General features: G+C 43.0%; 1 protein-coding gene across 2 annotated transcripts in view; it reads left to right on the top strand.

The window, feature by feature from the left end:
* Positions 1-24,143, top strand: part of DIP2B (disco interacting protein 2 homolog B) — a 318,739-nt gene that overhangs the window by 202,361 nt on the left and 92,235 nt on the right. For both annotated transcript variants that reach the window (XM_077483722.1, XM_077483721.1), the window contains exons 7-9: positions 218-337; positions 438-635; positions 7,442-7,533. In XM_077483722.1, coding sequence (XP_077339848.1) covers positions 218-337; positions 438-635; positions 7,442-7,533 — 410 coding nt within the window. The remainder of the gene's footprint in view (positions 1-217; positions 338-437; positions 636-7,441; positions 7,534-24,143) is intronic.

Here is a 24,143-nt window from a genome sequence, read left to right as displayed (position 1 = left end):
TAGTGCAGTGTGTGAAAAAATTATAAATAAAATAGTTGTTTGCTCCGAGCAACACAGGCAGTTGTACAGTTGGACACTTGTATAAATGAGGCCCAGCAATCTCTCCTCGTTGCAAATTTTTCATATATCTCTGTTAGCCTTGCATCTGATTTTGCAGTCAACTGTAAAACTGGAGTATTTAAACAAATTTGACTTCACTACTCTTTTGCTATTGCAGGTGTTGCTGTCAGCAGTCGCGTGTCTACAAAAATCCAACAGTTACTTAACACATTAAAGCGACCAAAAAGACCACCATTAAAGGAGTTTTTTGTGGATGATTTTGAAGAGATTGTTGAAGGTAACTTCAGTCTCTGATACAGAATGCCTGAATACAGTAGTTTTTGTGGCATGCATAGAATGCTGAATTGTAATTATCATTGAATGTGTCTTTTTAACAGTTCCCAGGCCAGACCCAAACCAACCAAAACCAGAGGGTCGCCAGATGACTCCAGTGAAGGGAGAGCCTCTCGGTGTAGTGTGTAATTGGCCTCCATCCATTGAAGCTGCTTTGCAACGGTGGGGTACAACGCAAGCTAAATGTTCCTGTCTCACAGCTCTGGATGTGACGGGGAAACCTGTCTATACGTTGACGTATGGTAAGAAAGCCATGCATGTTTAAATGGAAAAAATAAGTGCCGGCTCACACAGGGATGGCTTCAGTTATCCGACTTTGAAGCTGCCCCGTACAGGGCGACTTGCAAAATGGCTTCTGTATATTAGTCAATGCAAGCCGCTCTGAAGTCGCTCCAAAGTAGTACGGGAACCTTTTTCTAAGTTAGAGCGACTTGAATCGCTCCTATTAGAACGGTTCTATTGCAGTGCATGGAGCGAGACATGTCAGGCTGCTAAGTCACCTGACAGGTTGCCCCTGTGTGAACTGGCACTCATTATTTATTGTATTTATAAATAAGGTATGTTTTTATTGATGATTTATTTCTGTTTTTACTATATGTATACAATTTTTTTTTTTTACAAGTAAACATTTATGACATAACACAGGATTTCCAGAGCACTGTTGGCTAAAGAGGCAGTACAAAAAAGTTGCAGTCTTTGTGACACAGTTGTCTCTAATTTAAACCTGGGACTGAGTGACTCGGTCTGATTCCAATTATGTGAGCACGTTTCACCATGACTTATTGATTTCTGTATACAACAATCATCTTCCAGGACAGCTACTTGAGAGGCAGTTAGCCCCACGTTCTACAGGAAACACAAACTAGAAAAAGTTCAAAAAGCCCCTTAACCTCATTCTCAGTTGTTTGTGTTTGACCATCCAGGGGTACACTTAGTCATGTTTTCCCTAGTCAACTCCACCACCCCGTTTCTTTTTTGGCCTGTTCCATCTGATGCGGTAGTAGCGATTGTGGGCATTAGTTCCTGGGGGGAGGGGGGTTTCCTCCAGCATTTTCCCAGCTGTATATCACCTCTGGGCAAGTCCCCTGTATGGTAGGCCAAAGAGGACCAAGATGGCACCAGCTCCATACCCACACTAGATGACACCTTTCCCGGTCACCTCACATGGCCACATAAAAGCACAGGCTTCCACACTCTGACTCCATTCTATTCTGGGCTCCGATTTCTGAAAGGGGATGGCTGAGCAGTACAGACTCCTGGAATGTATCGCCTCCTTTCACAGCAACCTAACCCTTTGTTTCCAAAATGGGCCTGCTGCATAAGTGACTAGAAAGAGGGCATCCATATATACAACAATACAAAAACACAAGTACTTTAGGATAACCTTCACTGTATGTAGCACTTTTCCTATACAGATGTGATCAATAGAGGACTGGATGACCACTAACTCCCTCCAGCTCAACGAATCAAAGACAGAGCTTCTTATCTTACACCCAAATCATAAGCCCGCAACCAAAACCTCCTGGTCTCCACCAACCGTCTTTGGGCAGACTATCTCCCCAAAGACCAAAGCGAAGAGTCTCTGGGTTATTTTAGACGCACAAATGTCAATGGATGCACAAATAGGATCTGTAGTCAGTGGATCTCACCATCTGCTGCGCATGCTTCGCAGACTCATCCTTTTTATCCCAAAGAATGACAAAGCAGTGGTAGTTGGAACAATCATTAATTCACGACTGGACTACGCAAACTCGCTTTACATAGGATTACCACAATATCAGCTTGCGCGATTACAACTGATCCAAAACACGACGGCAAGGCTGATAACAGGAAAAAAACCCTGGGAATCCATCTCTCCTTCGCTGAGGAGCTTACATTGGCTAACCGTAAAAAATCGGATCACTTTCAAGACCCTTTGCCTCACCCACAAATGCGTGCATAGAGAAGCTCCGCAATACCTAATGGAGAAAATAAATCATTACAGACCAAACCGCAGTCTTCGATCAGCCAACAAAAACCTCCTCCTCGTGCCTAAAGCCCGGTATAAATCCAAGGGGGATCGGAGATTCGCTGTCCAAGGGCCTCGGCTATGGAATGCTCTACCAATCAACATCCGCCTGGAAGAAAATCACCTGGCTTTTAGGAAAAAACTCAAGACCTTCCTCTTTTAGCAGATGACCAAAGCTCGCCACAGCGCCTAGAGGCGATTCAGTTCGCATTGTGCGCTATACAAGTATTTCATTCATTCATAAGTTTACATACCCTGGCAGAAATTGATTTCTTGGCCATTTTTTTGAGAATATGAATAGCACAAAAACATATCTTTCACTCATGGTTAGTGTTTGGCTGAAGCCATTTATTATCAATCAACTGAATTTACTCTTTTTAAATCATATTGGCAACATAAACTACCCAAATGACCCTGATCAAAAAGTTGACATACCCTGGTGATTTTAGCCACACAATTTGACACAAAGGGGTTTGAATGGCCATTAAAGGTAACCATCCTCACCTGTGATCTGTTTGCTTGTAAGTGGTGTGTGTGTGTATAAAAGGTCAATGAGTTGCTGAACTCCCGACAGACCCTTGCATCTTTCATCCAGTGCTGTACTAACTTTTCTGGATTCTGAGTCATGAGAAAGCAAAAAGAATTGTAAATGGATCTGTTGGAAAAGGTAGTTGAACTGTATAAAACAGGAAAGGGATATAAAAAGATATCCAAGGAATTGATAATTAAAATCAGCAGTGTTCAAACTCCAATCAAGAAGTGGAAAATGAGGGGTTCTGTTGAATCTAAACCACGGTCAGTTAGACCAATTAAAATTTCAGCCACAAATGCCAGGAAAATTGTTTGGGCTGCAAAGAAAAATCCACAAATAATTTAAAGTGAAATACAGGACTCTCTGTAAACATGTGGTGTGGCTGTTTCAAACTGCACAATAAGGAGGCACTTGAAGAAAGATGGGCTGCATGGTCAAGTCGCCAGAAGAAAGCTATTAATGTGCAAATGCCACAAAGTATCCCACTTACAATACGTCAAACAGCACAGAGACAAACCTAAAACCTTCTGGCACAAAATCATTTGGAGTGATGAGACTGAAATTGAGCTTTTTGGCTACAACCACAAACGCTACATTTGCAGAGGAGTCAACAAGGCTTACGATGAAAGGTACGAAAGTGGATCGCTGATGTTTTGGTGATAGGTGAGCTACAAAGGCACAGACAATTTGGTCAAAATTGTTGGCAGGGTGAATTTTGTATTATATCAAAAAATACTGGAGTAACATTGGCATTCATCAGCCAGGAAGCTGCACTTGGGACGTACTTGGATATTCCAACATGACAATGATCCAAAACACAAGGCCATGTCATTGGCTACAGCAGAATAAAGTGAAGGTTCTGGAGTAGGGATGAGCTCAGGCGTGTTCGCAGGGAACATGTGCAGAGCCCACCAGGAAGTCGGCGCAGCGCCGATGACAGGCAGTCATTGGCTACAGCAGAATAAAGTGAAGGTTCTGGAGTAGGGATGAGCTCAGGCGTGTTCGCAGGGAACACGTGCAGAGCCCACCAGGAAGTCGGCGCAGCGCTGCGCTAATCACAGGCAGTGAGACATTGCCCCGACGTGCGGCTGCAGAGATCGGGCAATGTCTCACTGCCTGTGATTAGTGCAGCGCTGCACCGATTTCCTGGCGGGCTCTGCACGTGTTCCATGCGAACACGCCTGAGCGCCTCCCTATTCTGGAGTGGCCATCTCAGTCTCCTGACCTCAATATCATGGAGCCACTTTGGGGAGATCTCAAACGTGCAGTTAATGCAAGACAGCCCAAGAATTTACAGGAACTGAAGGCTTTTTGCCAAAAGGAATGGGCAGCTTTACCATCGAAGAAGATAAAGATCCTCATCCACAAATACGACAAAAGACTTCAAGCTGTCATTGATGTTAAAGGGGGCAATACACGGTATTAATAACTGGGGTATGTAACTTTTGATCAGGGTCGTTTGGGTAGTTTCTTTTGCCATTATGATTTAAAAAAGAGTAAACACAGTTGATTGAACATAAATGGCTTCAGTCAAACACTCACCATGAGTGAAAGAAATGCTTTTCTGTTATTTTATATTCTCTGAAAAATGCCCAAGAAATCATAAATTCTGCCAGGGTATGTAAACTTATGAGCATAACTGTATATGGCAAATATTTCCTAACCAAATGAGGGTGTGTTACCCCATGCATCATATTATTTTGAAGTCACCTTCCAGCCGCTCACTTTAAGTACAAAACACATACACAGTCCTTGATATACCTTTTATCGAGATCCTAATAAAGGTTAAGTTTTACTTAGGTGGCTGTAGGTGCATGGGGCAACACACCCTTGTTTTGTTAGGAAAAACAAGTACTTAACAATACAAAACAATAAAGCAAGATGCATTAATGTGACACACAATACATTAGCAATATCCTGGTAAATGGGACTATAATTTCACTATAACCAATTCCGAATACTAAAGAACCCAACCTTGCAACTTAACGATCTGAGAACTCATGGATAAACAATTGGTTCTCAAAAATGTCAGCACATATACAGTATAAAACATCCCATTAGTCACACCAGTACCTAACAGATTCTTAAAGTTTCAAATTACTGACATAAATAATGGAAGAAATTTAGTGTAATGGACAAAGCTCAGTATAATAAAATTAGAATGATAGATACTACCAAAAACAAAAAAACAGGACTTCTCAAGATTCAACTCAAATAAATCAAAGGAACCAATGAATGTTCACCCTTTATGCCCTAATCAGTAGTCGCTTATAAAGCAATTAAAATGTATTGAAATATAATAAAATTGACATGTACAATTCAGCCCCCAGCTGCATTACTTACCTAGTCTCAAAATACCAACCTAATTGTTCTCTTCGTTCCTCCATCCTGTCAAGTAGCTGTCCTGGTGGATGATTTGAAAAAACTATTGTTACACCTACTGGTAGCGGTATATCCAAGAGTTTTCCAGGACAGCATCCATATTAGCACCCAGATATTTTTGATTTACAGTGATGGTGTTTGAAATTGTTGCACTTTGCCTAAAAATGTCATTTGTGTACATTGGGGGAGGTTCTTTACTTACAGCAACCAAGGGTGAGGGTTGGGGGCTGGGAGAGGCTTTTAAATCTCTTTCTGGTTTGTGTTTAATGTTGAAGGCAGAACCAGTCATCTCTCAAGTAGCTGTCCTTGAAGATTCTTGGAAATACCATTACCAGGAAGTGTAACCATGGTTTTATGTGTGTTGCAAAAGTGTATATATAGTGCAGACAAAGGGAATTGAGAGTGGAGTGTTCAGTAGAGACATTAATGATCCTGATCTGCTTGCCCATGATTTTTGGCATTAAACAGGGGAGGAAAGAACGCTACATAAAGTGGAGTTGCACCCCTCCCCCCCAAAAAAAATAATAATAATTCATGAATGTTCCAAAAAAAAAAACAATTTGGAATTTTTTTATTTTTTTTTTACTCACCTCCTAAATGGCTGTTGCTAGGGGGTCCTTTGTAGTCTGCCTCCTTCAGTGCCTGGGCTCATGACATCACTTCCCCTCAGCACAAGAAGGGCTCAGCTCTGCCCCCTCCCTCTTCTCAATCATTTGGGACACGTGACAGGTCCCAGATGATTGTGCGGGACCCTATGACAGGTAAGTGTCCAATTATTAAAAGTCAGCAGCTGCAGTATTTGTAGATGCTGACTTTTAATTAATGTATTTATTTAAATGGCAACACCACTTTAAATTGGAACTAAACCATTATGCTCTTTACAGCCAAGGAAGCTGCCATCTTAGCCTCTGCTTTATCTGCCGTAGTTCTGCCCATGTGATCAACTATGATGGTTCAATTGAGAGCCAATATAAGCTCACAAGTAACTATAACAGTTATCATTCATGACATACCTTGAATTTAACGGTTTTGAGAAACCATTAAATCAGTAGGTTTAGTTCCACTTTAAAGGAATATGTCCAGAAATACAATCGAATTAGAAATAACAGTAGCAATAATAGCAGAATGAAATGGTTGGTGTTGTGACTGTTGTCGGAAAGAAACTGATTTTATTCTGTTAGCTGTATTCTGTGACCGGACAGGGATTATATTTTTATCCTCAAGATATTGATCTGCTATCTGACTTTTTTTATTCTGTTGCAAAAGTATAATCCTTAAGGGAGCTCTTACTATTGGAAAGCATTCAATGACTAGGCTGTTTTGTTATTACATTTTGATTATGTTTCTGCAATACCAGCTAAGTTGAAAGTTATTATTTGGCAAATTTATACTTATGTAACAACTATCACAGCGGACTAAATAGAATGTACAATATAAGCCAGTTACTGTATACCTTGAGGTTTCCTGTTTTGTGCCTGGGAGCCGAGTAGAATTTACCCCCCCCCCAGACAGACCTGGGCCTAGTGAAATGAATCGGAGTTCCCATTTCATGTGCCATTTTAAAGTTTAAAACTTTTTGGATAAAGTGAGGAAGAATTCAAATGTTTAGACCTTTTTGTGTTTAAACCCAATTGGGAGATTCCCCCCCCCCCACATTTTGTTGCTTTGATGCCCTTTTAAGAAATAAAGTTGTTACCAGGACAGGAAAACGCAGATAATCCTAAAAACATTGTCAGAAGTTCTAAAGCCCTATACAAACCATCACTTTTTCTGCCTCGTTTTTCCTTCAGATTTACCAAAACCATATAATATGAGGTCAAACCTTAGGCGTTTCAATTTGTATGCAATCAGGCAGACCCTTGCACTACATGGTTTTGGTAAACCTGAAGGAAGAAGTCGGCAGAAAAACTGATAGTGTGTATGGGGCTTAACACTTTCCCAACCTGCTAAAAGTGTGTTGTTTTTCTTTTACCTGTGCAGTGAGAGATTTCTATTTATTTCTGGTCTTGGCAGGAAGTGAGGGTAAATCTGTCCAGTAGAGATGCAGGTAGTAATAAAAAGCCTGATAAACGCTGTAAATGTTTTGTTTAGCTTAAACAGTAAATGTTACATTTCTTGTGTTTTAGGCAAACTGTGGACCAGAAGTGTGAGGTTGGCATACACTCTACTAAACAAACTGGGAACCAAAAACGAACAAGGGCTAAAACCAGGTGACAGGGTAATGTCATATTTTAGTTTGCTAATCTACATGTTTGTCTTCATTGTGCATAATTTTTCTGATTTGTTCTTGATTTTACTTGCTTTAGCTTATTGTAGTAGCAATCAATGAAACACTAGTATTCTAGAGAGAACAACGATAGCTGCAGTTGCATTTTTCTTCCATATTGAAAAGGTATAAGCTAAGAATGTTTTGGTTAAGGCCACTTAAACATGAAGGATGGGAGCTGGCTATAGACTTTTTTTTTTTTTTTTTGATCAAGCAAGGAATTTCCCAGCCCATCGGTATATTGCTCAGTTGCACCACACTCCTTCCCCATAGACAAAATATAAAAATGTGCCTGTTTCCCAATTTATTGTACAACATACAACAGTTTTGAAGCATTGTAGCCTAAATGCAGGTAGTCCTAGTGAAATCACCCCCCCTCTTCCCCCACATAGAAGACAGTTTGGCCGAAAAAGACCATCTCACAAAGATTTATTTTATATATTTTATAACCAAGTAAGGGAAACCATTTTCTTTTTGACATTTTTTGGTGTGTCATGGGCAGTTCCAAGTTTTTAGAAAGAAATAATGTAAATAGCTGCACTTTTTTAGACTTGGTTGCTGCCGCCCTAGAGATCTACAGCCCCCATGAAAAGGCTGTTGATATGCAAATTAAATATATAGAAAGAATAGGGCCCGGGGCGCTACCTCAAATTTTGTGAGCTGTAGCAATAATAAAGGGGTCTCCAGAAGCGACTATTCCCCAGAATTCTCTATAACATCAGAGGAAGAGGCCCTCTAGGTGAAGAGAGGGCAAGGTCACCCTGTGTCTCCTCTAGTGTTAAAGTTTGGTAAAGTTTTTCTCGTGTTTTTTTAACACTAGAGGAGACATAGGGTGACCTTGCCCTCCCTTCACCTAGAGGGCCTCTTCCTCTGATGTTATAGAGAATTCTGGGGAATAGTCGCTTCTGGAGACACCTTTATTGATACAGCTCACAAAATTTGAGGTAGCTCCCCGGGCCCTATTCTTTCTATATATTAAGCTCCAAGTTTTTGTTTACAGTCAGGAGTGCTTGATCATGTGACCGCTGTGACAGCTAATCTTCGCGATCACATGACTGGGAAGCCTGCCTCCTAACAGCATTAAGACCCTACCAGGTGCTGGCAGGGAGTTAAATGCCTCCAAAGAGAGCTTTACTTGTCTCAAAAATTGTTTAGCTATAGTATAAAGTGCACATGACTGGGAACAAAGAATGATATCAGGCATCCCTCTATATGTATGCAGGGGTGGTTTGCTTCTGGCAGTTTATGATCTATTGCTGCCTTAGTTAAACATGTACAGTGCAGAATAGATCTCATTATATATTACTCCTGGCAGTGAAGATATAGAATCCGACACTCACGTTGACAAATGTCTCTTCTGTTTTCACTGTTTATCTGCAGCTATAATGTAGATGCAGACAAGCTGAATATATAAACCGCACAATGCTTACACTGATCTGGACCAAAGAATACAACTCTTAAAGCACATGAAAAAACATCCACATTTTCAAAATAGCTTGGTGTCCCTAGAAATGAAAAGAACTGATGTGTTGTTAAAGTACAGTTCTCTTATAAGACATCACATTTGTTCAGATGCATAAAAGGTTTAAAGTTGGAGAATCTATTTAAGGAATTGGATTATGTGTTGGCAATCTGTTTATGTCTGTACCAGATGATAATCTATGTTTGTTATTAAACAACATGGAATTGGTGGGTTTATGCTGTGCAAATTGTGGTGGAAGTGAGCTGGATGGTTTCTCATCCAGCTATGGTGTGTGTTGCTTGATCTATTTCTGAAGCAAGCGCAAGTTGTTTCTTACTCTCTTTGATGTTTTATGATTGGTTGTCTTAACTGCTAGGAAAGTATTTTTGTAGGTTGAGATATAGCAAAGAACAATTTGCATATTATCCTAACAGCAAGTTGTATAGAATAGAGAGAGGGATATAGAGTGACATTTTAGGAATTATAGATGAACTTTTCTAAATACTGCATAGTGGAGAAAATTTACCAAATTGAGCTTTTTTTTTTATTATTATAGAAGTTGTTAAAATAGCAATAGATTACTTTTTTTTTTTTTTTTGTTGTTTTGTTTTTTCAGTCAGCCAGAGGGCTGATAGAAAAAAGAGCAGATTCCCCTATTCACACAAGCATCGTGGATAGGGGAATCCTCCGCACTGCTTTATTGTATTCTGATAGCGGCGAGTCCTTCACTGTCAGAAGATACTGATCAGTGCTGCAGTGTTAATTTAATGTAAAATTTACCAACAATCCCTTTCAAGAAAAGTTGATCATGAGATTGATTCAGGAATAGCCATCAATAGATCGAAATTCAGCTGGTCCCTGCTGAACAGGCCAAATTTGATCCATCTATGGCCAGCTTTAGTTATGTAGCCTTGAAAGAAGCCTCGACTGAAATCCCAATGTGAAAGCCCGGGTGCTTTCACACTGAGGCGCTGCGCTGGCAGGGCGTCAAAAAAAAGTCCTGCAAGCAGCTTCTTTGCACTAGCGCTCGAAAAACGCTGGTAAAGCGCCGCTAGTTTAAGCGGTGCTTTACGTTTTTTTGGGGGAAATGGCAGTTTGAAAGGCTCTTAAAGCACTTGGGATTTCACATTGGGATGGCAGATGCGGCTTCTTTCAAGCGCTTTACAGGCGCTTTTTTTAAAAGCTAAAGCGCCTAAAAAACGCACCAGTGTGAAAGGGGTCTAAGTAGTGACAGAGTTGTCACCAAATCAACAGGCCCACAGCAGAAATATGGAATTGACCTGGTATATGGGTGGAAGAACTTAACTGGTTAATGTCAATCCATTCTTTCCTTGTAGTGAATGTCACACATGGCATTCGGGCTTTTATCTAAAATTAGCATTTTATAAAAAATAAATCAAATGTAATATCTATAAAAAATAGAAGGCAATATTCCTTGAGGTGTATTTTCAGTGGAAATTAAAGCGGTTTATTAGTATATTTTTTCACTTTTACTTACAGGTAAGCCTATAATAAGGCTTACCTGTAGGTAAAAAAAAATCTCCTAAACCTGTATGGTTTGGGAGATATTCCCCTGGCAATGAGCCGCTGATTGCAGCAGCGCATGCGCATAGGGGTTTCTCGGCTGGAAGCCAGGTGTCCTATCAGATACCGTCCCCCATCACATAGTGTCCGTCCTGTACTGCGCTTGTGCAGTACGGGGGACAAGGAGAAGCCCAACATCTCCGAAGATAAACGGCACCTGCACACTGTGTCCAGGTTCAAGCCCCACCATCCAAGTGGACACAAAGTTAGAATATAAAATAGCAGAGCGAAGTGAGCCTGCGAGGGGCCCTGTTACTATGAGCAACCCTATGTTCACTTGGATGGTAGGGCTTCAACCTGGACTCAGTGCGCAGGCGCTGTTCTTCAGAGATGTTCAGCTTCTCCTTGTCCCCCGTACTGCGCAAGCCCTGTCAGAACACCGGCAGACACCAGACCCTGCCGGAAAGAAATCTCCCGTGCACATGCGCGGGAGTGACGATATCGCCGCTCTGGCCACTCACAGCGCCAGAGCCGCGATATCCGGAACACACGCCAAGGGGAGATGTCGAGGCCTTGTTTTAAGGTATTTCATAATGAGCTCATATGCGGTGCATACTAGCTCATTATGCCTTTTCCCTTGCAGGTATGAAAAAAAATAAAAAAATGTCAGTGCGTTTACTACCGCTTTAATGTTAAAGTACACAAAGGACAAAAGTATAGCTTGTAATTAGTGGCTGCGTTGGACACACAACTCCTAGGCAGTTAGGGTGTGGGTATAATCTGGGTTTAAATGAAAGGGGCAAAGCTCCTAACCGTTTATTAAATGTTCTATTTCTTACATGTATTGTATGGCAAAATGAAAATACTTTCTGTATAGAAATTACAGTTCTTTGTCACCTGCACATTTATCCAGTCCTCAGATGTGGATACTGTGGCTCACACTTTGGCTTTCTGTAACAAAGCCCATACAGCTAGCTTAAGCAAAGCCGTGCCCCTTCTGACTTCTTTCCTGAGGGTTTAGATGCAGGATCTCCTTAAAATGATGGACATATAGCCCAACTTTTTGAAATGGGCCAAAAAATCAGTTTAGCACAAGATTATAATGTTAAAAGCCCCCTGACTAAACGTTTAAACTATAAACATTAAAGTGACACTAAAGTAAAAAAAAATTTTTTTAAATAACAAACATATACTTGCCTCCACTGTGCAGCTCGTTTTGCACAGAGTGGCCCTGAACCTGCTCTTCTGGGGTACCTCGTGGCTTTCTCGGCTCCTCCCCACTTGAGATAACCCCCTAGGAGAAGTGCTCTCCCGGGGGCGTGCACCTGAGTCCAGCATTCAGCGTCTGTAGACACTGGGATGCATTAAGGTGAAAAAAACACTTACCTTTACAACCCCTTTAAGAATAGAGTGTACAATATTATTGCACTTAAAAAGTCTAACATACAGTCATGCTCAAAAGTTTCCATACCCTGGCAGAAATTGAGAAATTTTGGCATTAATATTGAAAATATGACTGATCATGCCAGTCTTTTATTTAAGCATAGCAATCACATCAAGCCATTTATTATCACACATTTTTTTTGGATCCTTTTTAAATCATAATAACAGAAATCACCCAAATGGCCCTGATAAAATGTTTACATACCTTGGAATGTTTGGCCTTGGTACAGACACAGAAGGTGGCACACACAGGTTAAAATGGCAATTAACGGTTAATTTCCCACATTTGCGGCTTTTTAAATCACAATTAGTGTCTGTGTATATAGTCAATGAGTTTTTTAGGTCTCACATGGATGCACTAAGCAGGCTAGACACTGAGCCATGAGGATGTAGAAAAGAACAGTCAAAAGACCTGCGTAAAAAGGTAATGAAACTTTACAAAGATGGAAAAGGATATAAAAAGATATCCGATGCCTTGAATATGCCAGTCAGTACTGTTTAATCATTTAGTAAAATGTGGAAAATTAGGGGCTATTTTGATACCACGCCAAGGTCAGTTAGACCAAGAAAGATTGCAGCCAAAACTGGCGGAAGAATTGCTCAGCATACTAAGAAAAACCCACAGGTAACTGCAGGAGTAATACAGGCTGCTCTCCAAAAAGACAGTGTGGTTGTTTTTAAGGAGCACAATTCAAGGATATTTGAACAAAAAATAGCTGCATGGTTGAGCTGCCAGATTGAAGTCTTTGCTGCACCACTGCCACAAAAAAGGCAATTAGGCATGTCAAGGTGGTGTTGGGCATATTGTAACCAGGCTTTTTTTTGTGGCACTTGTCTAGTAAAGGCTTCTTTCTGGCAACTTGACCATGCAGCTCTCTTTTGTTCAAGTATCATTGTATTGTGTTCCTTAACCACTTGAGACCCGCGCTATAGCCGAATGACGGCTACAGCGCGGATCTCCTTTTCCGGGACTACGTCTATTGACGTAGTCCCGTGCACGAGCGGCCTGCGCGCGCTCTGTGATCGGCGAGTCTACGAGACTCGCCTGATCACCGATCCGTGCAAGGGGTTGATCCCGACCCCTTATCACGTGATCAGCTTTCAGCCAATGACAGCTGATCATGTGATATAACTGAGCCGGTAATCGGCTATTATTCCTCCTCGCGCTGACAGCGCGAGGAGAAAAAAAAAAGCCGATCACCGGCGCCCGTGATCGGGACATCAGTCCCGATCACGGCCAGCTCTGCCAGTGCCCACCTGCCCCCTGCCAGTGCCCACCTGCCCCCTGCTTTGCCTGCCTGAATTAAAAATGTGTCCCCCCTGTCAGTGCCACCCAGCAGTGCCCACAGTGCCACCTAGCAGTGCCCACAGTCTGCCTCAACAAAGGTGCTGCACCCCAGTGCCACATATCCGTGCCCAGCAGTGCCACCTATCAGTGCCCATCAGTCCCATCTATCAGTGGTACCCATCAGTGGTACCCATCAGTGCCACCCATCAGTGCCACCCATCAGTGCCACCCATCAGTGCCACCCTATCTGTGCCATCTTATCTGTGCCCGTCTTTGCCCATCAGTGCCGCCTTATCTGTGCCCGTCTTTGCCCATCAGTGCCGCCTTATCTGTGCCCGTCTTTGCCCATCAGTGCCGCCTTATCTGTGCCTATTAGTGCCGCCTTATCTGTGCCTATCAGTGCCGCCTCATCAGCGCACTTCAATGAAGGAGAAAAATGACCTGTTTGCAAAATTTTATAACAAACTATTAAACATGATTTTTTTATTTTATTTTTTTGCATCTTTTTTTGTTTGTTTAGCAAAAAATAAAACTCCCAGCTGTGATTAAATCCCACCAAAAGAAAGCTCTATTTGTGGGAAAAAAATGATAAAAATTTCCTTTGGGTACAGTGTTGTATGCCCGCGCAATTGTCATTCAAAGTGCATCAGCGCTGAAAGCTGAAAATTGGTCTGGGACTGAGGGGGGTTTAAGTGCCCAGTAAGCAAGTGGTTAAAAACAATTTTTAGTAGAGGAGTGCCAGAATAGGCCTGGTTTTGAAGTGGTTAAATAAGACAGTTTTTTGGCATGATCAGTCATATTTTCAATATTAATGCCAAAATGAATGCCAATATTAATGCCAAAATTAACAAAATTAAATGGAGTTCGGGTAGATCCTTTGGACTCTAATACTGAAGGAGAAGGAAAGACAGAGTGTGTGACCATCTAGGTGTAGATTTTTTTTCTTAAACATAGGATTAAAATAACATATGCACTTACATGTAGCTCAAAAAAGGCTTGTGAAAAGGGCGCCTATGGCCCTAAAACACAACCACTCCCACATTGATGTCTGACATCATTTGCTTTCCCAGAACCACTGCCCGACTTCTTGCATCGCTGTGCATTCCACACTGGCTCCGCTTGTTATTACACATCCACAGCCGCTTCCTGGCTTTACCCTGTGGTGCCTGCCATCTCTCTGGTGAATGCTCTTGTAATACATTCAGTGTGGTGCCTGCCATTTCTCTGGCGAATGCTCTTGTTATCCATTCAGTTGAGATCCAACATTAAGCCTTTGATTGGGATGATGTGCCTACTTTTTCGAGCTATATATGAGTATATATTATAACACTACGCTACACTTAGATGGCCGTGCCCTTTGTTTTTTTCCTTTTTCCATCTTCGAATGAGTTAAGTGGCAGAAAAGTCATATGTCCTTGTCTACATCCAAGTTCCTGGTCAGTGACTTGGGGAACAGGACCAGGAGAGGCGGCTACAAGCACTTTCAACCTCCATGTGTCTCTTATGACACATTTGAGCAGTTTGGAATCTTTTGGAAGTTTAACTGTATGTTTGTTTATTTTTAAGGATCTAGGTATCAGACTGAACAGGGGGGCAGAGGTTTAAAAGAGGGTCAACTGTGACCAGCCAGAAAACAACTCAATAATTTTTTTTTTTCTCCTTTTTCTTTTTTTTTTTTTAGCATGTTTCTATCGGCTGATTCTGTGTAGAACTGGGACCTACCTGTAATGCCACGTACACACGGCTGGACTTTTTGACAGCAAAGGTCCGACAGAACAAGTCCGTCGGACAATTCGATTGTGTGTGGGCTCCATTGGACCTTTGCTTGCCATAAATCCGAGGGACTTTAGAAATAGAACATGTTTTAAATTTTCCCACCGGAACTCTGCCGGACCGAGAAATCCGTTGGTGTGTATGCTAGTCCGACGGACAAAAACCGACGCTAGGGCAGCTATTGGCTACTGGCTATGAACTTCCTTATTCTAGTCTGGTCATACGTCATCACGTTCGTATCCGTCTGATTGTATGTGGCCAAGTCCGTTCATTCGGAAAGTCTGTCGGAAAGACCGTCGGACCTAGTCCCTCAAAGTCCGGTTGTGTGTACGCAGCATTAGACTGAGCCAGCAAACAGTTCAACACCATCCTTCTTTGTGATGAGCCCAATAAAATGTATTAATTCTGTGTGCAATAATGGGCACTTTAGTTCTTTTAGCAATTTTTTTTTGTAAGCATATCCTATTTTTTAATATTCAAGATATTTATTAACCTTTTTGTAAGATCTTTTCAAATAACTTTTCTATAGCTTTAATTACAATTGCACTGGAATTGAAATGGAATGGTCTTCGATGGAATTGTCCTCAATGCCTCCTTTTTATTCCCTCAGCTTCCTTTTCTCAGCTTTGGGACTCACTGTTTAAGGCCCCTTTCACACTGGGGCAGTGGGGGCGTCAGCAGTAAAGTGGTGCTATTTTTAGCTCCGCTTTACTGCTGTTTTAGCGGAGGTATTCGGTCGCTAGTGGGGCAGTTTTAACCACCGCTAGCAGCTGAAAAAGGGTTAAAACCACATGCAAAGCGACGTGGCAGTGGCGCTTTGCCAGCGGTATAGCTGCGCTGCCCCGTTATTTCAATTCGTCCTGCCAGTGCAATGCTCCAGTGTAAAAGCCTTTTTTCAGGCACTATACAGGTGCTATTTTTTCCGCTGTAGCACCTGAAAAATGCCTCAGTGTTAAAGGGGCCTAAAGCTATGACAACCAGGGCTACTCCAACTGAGCTACATTGGCAAAGGTTACTCCCGGTAATAGTTGAGCTTGACACCGCTCCCTGCCTAGTTCAAGTTTTCTTATTGGTTATTTATTAGGCAGTGTCTTTTGCCTATATGGAAGTAGGAATGGGAAGGCAAAGCAAAACATTTTCAAGAAAGCATAGATTTGCATGTAACTTCTTGCCTATTTCTCTGGTTGTACTGATTCTTTTGATGTGTGCTTTTCATTGACAGCAGCCTTTTTCACAGGAGTCGTGTCATCATATGCTCAGCTTGAGTTGCCCAGGGCTGTGACAGATTTACTTAAATGTTTAGCTGTATGAATGAAGTCCTCAGAGAATATCGATTTAATTTATAATCTCACTTATTTGCTGTTTGCAATGAAGAGAGATAGTCTTATTACTATGATCTAATATATCATGATATTAAAAATTATTTACAAGCGATTTACTATTCTCCTGCTGTGTGCCCAATTAGACTACAGGCTTGTTTAATTATTGTTTAAGATGCATGTAACGAGCTTGTAGAAACTACTACAATTTCCAGCAGCGTAATGGCAAGTACAGATATGATTTCACTAATAAGGCAATAGTGTGTGCATGGCTCTTTGGGTGTCCTTTTTATAACACCAGATTAGTTCATTACCATTTACATTCATACATTAATTAGCTTTTTGTGTCTTTCTTTTATATCCGAGTCAATTATGCTAACATTAAATCAGCGGCGTTGAATTAAACTTTGAATCATGCTTTTTTCTTGAATCACTTCATGTGCAACAGCACACGCTTCTAGATGAATATATTGCTTGTGGTGATTGGAGCTGCTTTGTGACTTCCACCCTTAGAGAAGTCTTGTATCCACCAGTGACATTGCGTCAGCCATCTATATGGCAGCATCGCATTCACCGCCAATGTAGCAGCATTTAGTCTACGTCATGTCTGCCACTGCTGTAGCAGTTTCATGTTTTATAACTGGTGTAACAGCATTACATCTGCCGTTAGTGTAGCAGTATTGCCTCCACCACCTGCATAGAAGCATTGCGCCATTCGTCTTTGTAATAGCAATATGCATTATTAACCTATCTTTGACATCCGTATCACTGTACTGGCTGTGGCACCGTTGCACTGACTGATTTTAGCATGACATTGGCACCCATGTGTTCACTACTGCGTGCCCATATTCTGACCACATTTTCTTATCTCCTGTCCTGCTGTAAATCATCATGAACCCCATTATAGTGCAATTGCTTAATAATGCATTCCACTTCATCTTTGCTATTTGTAATGAAAAAAAATCCAAAATTTAGCACTAGACATTGGAATGAAGATTGCAGAACATTCTTTTATTTCAATATTCTTTAAATTAAGATCTCTATTTCTTCTCTCCCACTATTTTTTCAGTGATAACTGTATTTTCTTTGTGTCTACTTTCTTATCCTATTACTGCCTGGCCATGTGCATCCATTGGATGAGTATCATTGTTTTCTAAAATATTTCTAGACAATGACTTGTATTACTCAATGTACATTTTAAAGGGTCAGTTCACTCAGAAGTGGAATTCAGTTACAAGTGAAGTGTGTTACACTGAGTCACCCCCTGGCTTCTTATATTTCTTGATGATTCCAGCAGAAAAATCTCTGATCCATAGTTGCAAACTCTATTCTATTTTGAGCTGTTCCCATTCCCCCTGTTGTATTCAGTTCAGAATGCAGCATGAAGAGTAGGACTCTGTTCTTATAGCAATGGCAACTATGCAGATCCAGTAGGAATTTTACAATGTAGCAGAAAGAGGTATGAGAAAAAAAAAATTCAGTGGCCTAATTCGTTCTACCAAAAACTGAAATTACAGTTTTGAGTGGGCTGAAACTTTTTATAGCAACCTGATTTTATTATTTGCTCCATTTTGCTATCTGGTCTTAGTCTGTGAACTCATGCTCACTTAATATGAATAAAGCACGGTATTTCTTCAGCCCATATTTACTTCACAATGTGCGTGTGTTTATAAAGAAAAAGCCATGGTGTGAATCCTGCGGTGTCCTTTGGAATGTTCTTTAAATAATGCAGCAGAAAGCTCTCTGTGACAGTATGAGAAGCCGGTCACATGACCATGATGGGGCTTATGACCAAGCTCTCCAAGCAGTGGTATTAAACCTTTCTGAACGTTCAAAACATTACATTGTGTTCAGAATTTTCATTTTATTGCATAATTATGTTTATAAATAACATTCACAGAGATGAAACTTGTAGCATTCATTAGGAGTTTAATAAAAATGTTTGCACATATTATAGAGCAGGGATCTCCAAACTACGGCCCTCCAGCTGTTGCAGAACTACACATCCCATGAGGCATTGTAAAATTCTGACATTCACAGACATGACTAGGCATGATGGGAGTTTTAGTTCCTGGACAACTGGAGTGCTGTGTTTTGTTGGCCATCAATTCCGTGACTTTTGGATCTCTCCTCCCCCCGTCATATAGCTCCAGCGGGCGGGGGCCAAGATTCCCCCAGCTGACATCAGCCGGGGAGGAGAGAACCTGGAAGTAACGTGATCACTGGGAGTCACTGTTAAAACAGTTAGAAATCAGCTTTTTTTTTTAAATCAAGCACAGGCACTAGGATGCAGGTTTTTATCTAACAATGGGGATGGTATAAATATCACATAGTTTTGTAGCAGTGGAGAGAGGAGCAGAGCAGTGCTAGTGATAGCTGACGGGCAGAGATGGGGGAGGATGACACAGACACAGGAGAGCAGGGCTGCGGATGACGGAGGCACATAAACGGACCATGATGTCAGGGCTCAGCAGGTATGATAAACAGTGCTCAGTTTACAGGGAGGTGGGCAGAACCAGGCAGGATCAGCCAGGTATTTCAGGTGTTACTGGGGGCCAAATTACACAGTACAAGCACAGTAACATGCTTTAAGGAAACAGGTTCCAGTTTTTATTTGTTTTTAGGGTAACGAACACCTCTACAGTATGTCTTCCATTTTATAGTAGAAAGCAACTGGTTGTCTGGGTTTAAAAATACGTTAAGTACAGTATATGCATCTACAAAGATGCCAGCAGATTGTGTTTCTTTTGATGTCATTGTAAACACTAGTGAAAATTTATGTTCCAATTATCATATATATAGCTATTAGTGATGGCCGAACGGTTCGCCCGGCGGTCGTTTCGCGGCGAATTTCCGACATTCGCGGTCCGCACGTTCGAACGCCTTTTTCCGTCGTTCGCCGCGGCGGACTTACGTGTTTAATGTATACAAGAACTTTAACCTTTGGTGACACGTTTATCATGTGATACAGGACAGCCAATTGAGACATGACAGCACATGGACACTTGTACATTCCCCCTAACCTATAAATACACCCGATCCGGTGGCCATTTTACATTCTTTCTTCTGTTAAGATAGGGACAGGTTCCTGTGTGGAGTAGGGAGAGATAAACCACTAGCTATTTGGTACACAAAAGTTCTTTTCAGGACTGGTATAGGTGTTAGGTGTTGATAGGTTTGCTGTGCTGCTGATTCTTGCAGCAGCCTGAGTGTCTTTTGTTAGTTTAGAGAAAGGGAAAGGACGGTGTATGCTACAGGGACAGCCAGATTAGTCTTTCATCATCATCATCATCATCATCATCATTAGCTGTTACTATCAAGGTCCACAAAAGAGCTGTTCCAGTAACCACTAATCGTTCTCTTTTTTTGCCAATTTGTATAGGGACAGGAAGGAAGCAGTGTTGTCAGGCAGTGAGGGTAATTTTAAAGACTTGCTGTTATTATTAGTTCCACAAAGGTTCTTTTCAGGACTGGTATCAGTGGTACAGTAATAGGCTTGTACATGTATAATATTCTTTCTTCCAAATATAGAAAGGATATTATACTTGACTGCTGCCCTTCTGCTGCAGTCTGCTAAACATTCACAACTCACTTGTTCCACAAAAGTTCTTATAAGGACTGGTAACTTGGTATAGGGTGCTACGGTACATAGGCTTGAGTGCGGTACAGTCTGCTGTTCTGTAAGGACCGCTATCGGTCCACAATAGATAGGGTTGACGTGCACCACTGCTGACCGCTGCCCTATACTGCAGCAGTCCTTCAGCGGTATAGGGACTGACGTACAGTCTGCTAATCACTAACACACAACCTGCTTGTTCCACAAAAGTTCTTATAAGGACTGGTAACTTGGTATAGGGTGCTACGGTACATAGGCTTGAGTGCGGTACAGTCTGCTGTTCTGTAAGGACCGCTATCGGTCCACAATAGATAGGGTTGACGTGCACCACTGCTGACCGCTGCCCTATACTGCAGCAGTCCTTCAGCGGTATAGGGACTGACGTACAGTCTGCTAAAAACTAATACACAACCTGCTTGGTCCACAAAAGTTCTTATAAGGACTGGTAACTTGGTATAGGGTGCTACGGTACATAGGCTTGAGTGCGGTACAGTCTGCTGTTCTGTAAGGACCGCTATCGGTCCACAATAGATAGGGTTGACGTGCACCACTGCTGACCGCTCACCTATACTGCAGCAGTCCTTCAGCGGTATAGGGACTGACGTACAGTCTGCTAAACACTAATACACAACCTGCTTGTTCCACAAAAGTTCTTATAAGGACTGGTAACTTGGTATAGGGTGCTACGGTACATAGGCTTGAGTGCGGTACAGTCTGCTGTTCTGTAAGGACCGCTATCGGTCCACAATAGATAGGGTTGACGTGCACCACTGCTGACCGCTCACCTATACTGCAGCAGTCCTTCAGCGGTATAGGGACTGACGTACAGTCTGCTAAAAACTAATACACAACCTGCTTGGTCCACAAAAGTTCTTATAAGGACTGGTAACTTGGTATAGGGTGCTACGGTACATAGGCTTGAGTGCGGTACAGTCTGCTGTTCTGTAAGGACCGCTATCGGTCCACAATAGATAGGGTTGACGTGCACCACTGCTGACCGCTCACCTATACTGCAGCAGTCCTTCAGCGGTATAGGGACTGACGTACAGTCTGCTAAACACTAATACACAACCTGCTTGTTCCACAAAAGTTCTTATAAGGACTGGTAACTTGGTATAGGGTGCTACGGTACATAGGCTTGAGTGCGGTACAGTCTGCTGTTCTGTAAGGACCGCTATCGGTCCACAATAGATAGGGTTGACGTGCACCACTGCTGACCGCTCACCTATACTGCAGCAGTCCTTCAGCGGTATAGGGACTGACGTACAGTCTGCTAATCACTAACACACAACCTGCTTGTTCCACAAAAGTTCTTATAAGGACTGGTAACTTGGTATAGGGTGCTACGGTACATAGGCTTGAGTGCGGTACAGTCTGCTGTTCTGTAAGGACCGCTATCGGTCCACAATAGATAGGGTTGACGTGCACCACTGCTGACCGCTCACCTATACTGCAGCAGTCCTTCAGCGGTATAGGGACTGACGTACAGTCTGCTAAACACTAATACACAACCTGCTTGTTCCACAAAAGTTCTTATAAGGACTGGTAACTTGGTATAGGGTGCTACGGTACATAGGCTTGAGTGCGGTACAGTCCGCTGTTCTGTAAGGACCGCTATCGGTCCACAATAGATAGGGTTGACGTGCACCACTGCTGACCGCTCACCTATACTGCAGCAGTCCTTCAGCGGTATAGGGACTGACGTACAGTCTGCTAATCACTAACACACAACCTGCTTGTTCCACAAAAGTTCTTATAAGGACTGGTAACTTGGTATAGGGTGCTACGGTACATAGGCTTGAGTGCGGTACAGTCTGCTGTTCTGTAAGGACCGCTATCGGTCCACAATAGATAGGGTTGACGTGCACCACTGCTGACCGCTCACCTATACTGCAGCAGTCCTTCAGCGGTATAGGGACTGACGTACAGTCTGCTAAACACTAATACACAACCTGCTTGTTCCACAAAAGTTCTTATAAGGACTGGTAACTTGGTATAGGGTGCTACGGTACATAGGCTTGAGTGCGGTACAGTCTGCTGTTCTGTAAGGACCGCTATCGGTCCACAATAGATAGGGTTGACGTGCACCACTGCTGACCGCTGCCCTATACTGCAGCAGTCCTTCAGCGGTATAGGGACTGACGTACAGTCTGCTAAACACTAATACACAACCTGCTTGGTCCACAAAAGTTCTTATAAGGACTGGTAACTTGGTATAGGGTGCTACGGTACATAGGCTTGAGTGCGGTACAGTCTGCTGTTCTGTAAGGACCGCTATAGGTCCACAATAGATAGGGTTGACGTGCACCACTGCTGACCGCTCACCTATACTGCAGCAGTCCTTCAGCGGTATAGGGACTAAGAGTTTTGTCACAGGGTCATTTAAAAAATGACATGCAGAGGAAGAGGCAGGCCCTTCCGCAGGGGTGGTAGGGGTAGGGCAGGAGCAACAGGCTTGAGCCAAAGTGGGAAGTTGCAGAAGGTGCGTTCAATTACTTTAAAGGATGCACCAGACTTGGTTGAGTGGCTCGCTCAGCCTTACTCTTCTGCACCCTCCTCATCCTCTCGATCTGCACCCTCTTCTTCACTCTCTGCTATGTGCACCCCCAAAGACACTACCACCAACAACACGACCACCACCACCACCACCACATACCTTCCGCTTGAGTCACTGGAATTATTTTCCGATCCATATCAAGAGGACATTTCTGATGCGCAGCCACTCTTGGTATTGGATCAGGAAGAGGAGGTAGCAACAAGCGCTACTCAGCAGTCTGACGCCAGTACCCAGATCAGCCCAAGGAGGAGGTTGGTCCCCGGTGTTGCTGCCTACTCCGAGATCTCTACTTATAGCGGTGGGGAAGGTGACGTTGATGATGACGTGTCTAGTGATGTCACGTGGGTGCCCACAAGAGAGGAAGAGGAGGGGAGTTCAGAGGGAGATATGGACCAGCAGATAGGGAGGAGAAGCAGCAATGACTTACATTGCACAGCAGGGACAAAGCAGACTGCAAATGTATCAGGAGCGAGTCATCGACCATGTACGGTCACATCTGGCGCTCCCAGGACACCGGCACATGGCTCCGCAGTGTGGGCTTTTTTTAACGTGTCCGCTGCTGACAATAGCGTTGCCATCTGCAATCTTTGCAGTCAACGCGTTAGTCGCGGTAAGCCCAATACTCACCTAGGGACGACCGCCTTAAGAAGGCACATGAGCAGCCATCACCGAGCCCAGTGGGAGCAACGGAACACACAAAGCCACACTGCAGGCTCTCACCGTCCAGCCTCGTCTTCTACTTCTCCTTCTCCTCTCTCCTCACAATTGTCCTCCACTCCACCTTCCATCACGCCAAGCTCACATTTTTCTGCAAAAAGGCAGGCTTCCGTGGGCCTAATGTTTGAGCGTAAAAAAATGATGATGCCGGATAACCCTCTTGCCCAACGGTTGGCGGCTGGCTTGTCAGAACTCATAGCCCGCCAACTACTGCCATATAAACTGGTGGACTCGGAGGCCTTTCGCAAATTTGTGGCCATTGGAACACCACAATGGAAGGTCCCAGGAAGGAAGTATTTCTCAGAGAAGGGCATCCCAGAGCTATATGGCCATGTTCAGCGGCAAGTGAATGTATCTCTGGCACACAGTGTCGGTGCCAAGATACATCTGACCACAGACACGTGGTCTAGCAAACACGGGCAGGGAAGGTATATCAGTTTTACTGCCCACTGGGTGAACCTTCTGACGGCCGTCAAGCATGTAACCCGTGGCACCCGTGTAGATTTGGTTTTACCGCCACGGATTGCATGCAGGCCTGACTCTTCTTCTCCTCCTCCTACTCCATCCTCCTCCCTCTCCTCCTCAGCTGCCTCCTCCTTTTCCGCTGCTAGCGTCTCTTCCACTGCACCGCCCAAGCTCCCCAGAACCTATTCCACATGCCAGGTGAGACGTTGCCATGCCGTGCTGCGTCTGTTGTGCCTGGAAGCAAAGAGCCACACTGGCCCGGCACTCCTTTCAGCTTTGCGTTCACAGGCAGATGAGTGGCTAACACCGCTCAATTTGACAGTTGGTAAAGTGGTGTGTGACAACGGTGCCAATCTGCTTAGCGCATTGAAACAGGGCAAAATCACGCACGTGCCGTG

The sequence above is a fragment of the Lithobates pipiens genome, unplaced genomic scaffold, assembly GCF_037356315.1.
Source record: "Lithobates pipiens isolate NorthernLeopardFrog02 unplaced genomic scaffold, aLitPip1_a1.2 Scaffold_16, whole genome shotgun sequence".
Taxonomy (NCBI): Eukaryota; Metazoa; Chordata; class Amphibia; order Anura; family Ranidae; genus Lithobates; species Lithobates pipiens.
The sequence above is the reverse complement of the archived record's forward strand: the minus strand, read 5'-3'. Positions and strand labels throughout refer to the sequence as shown.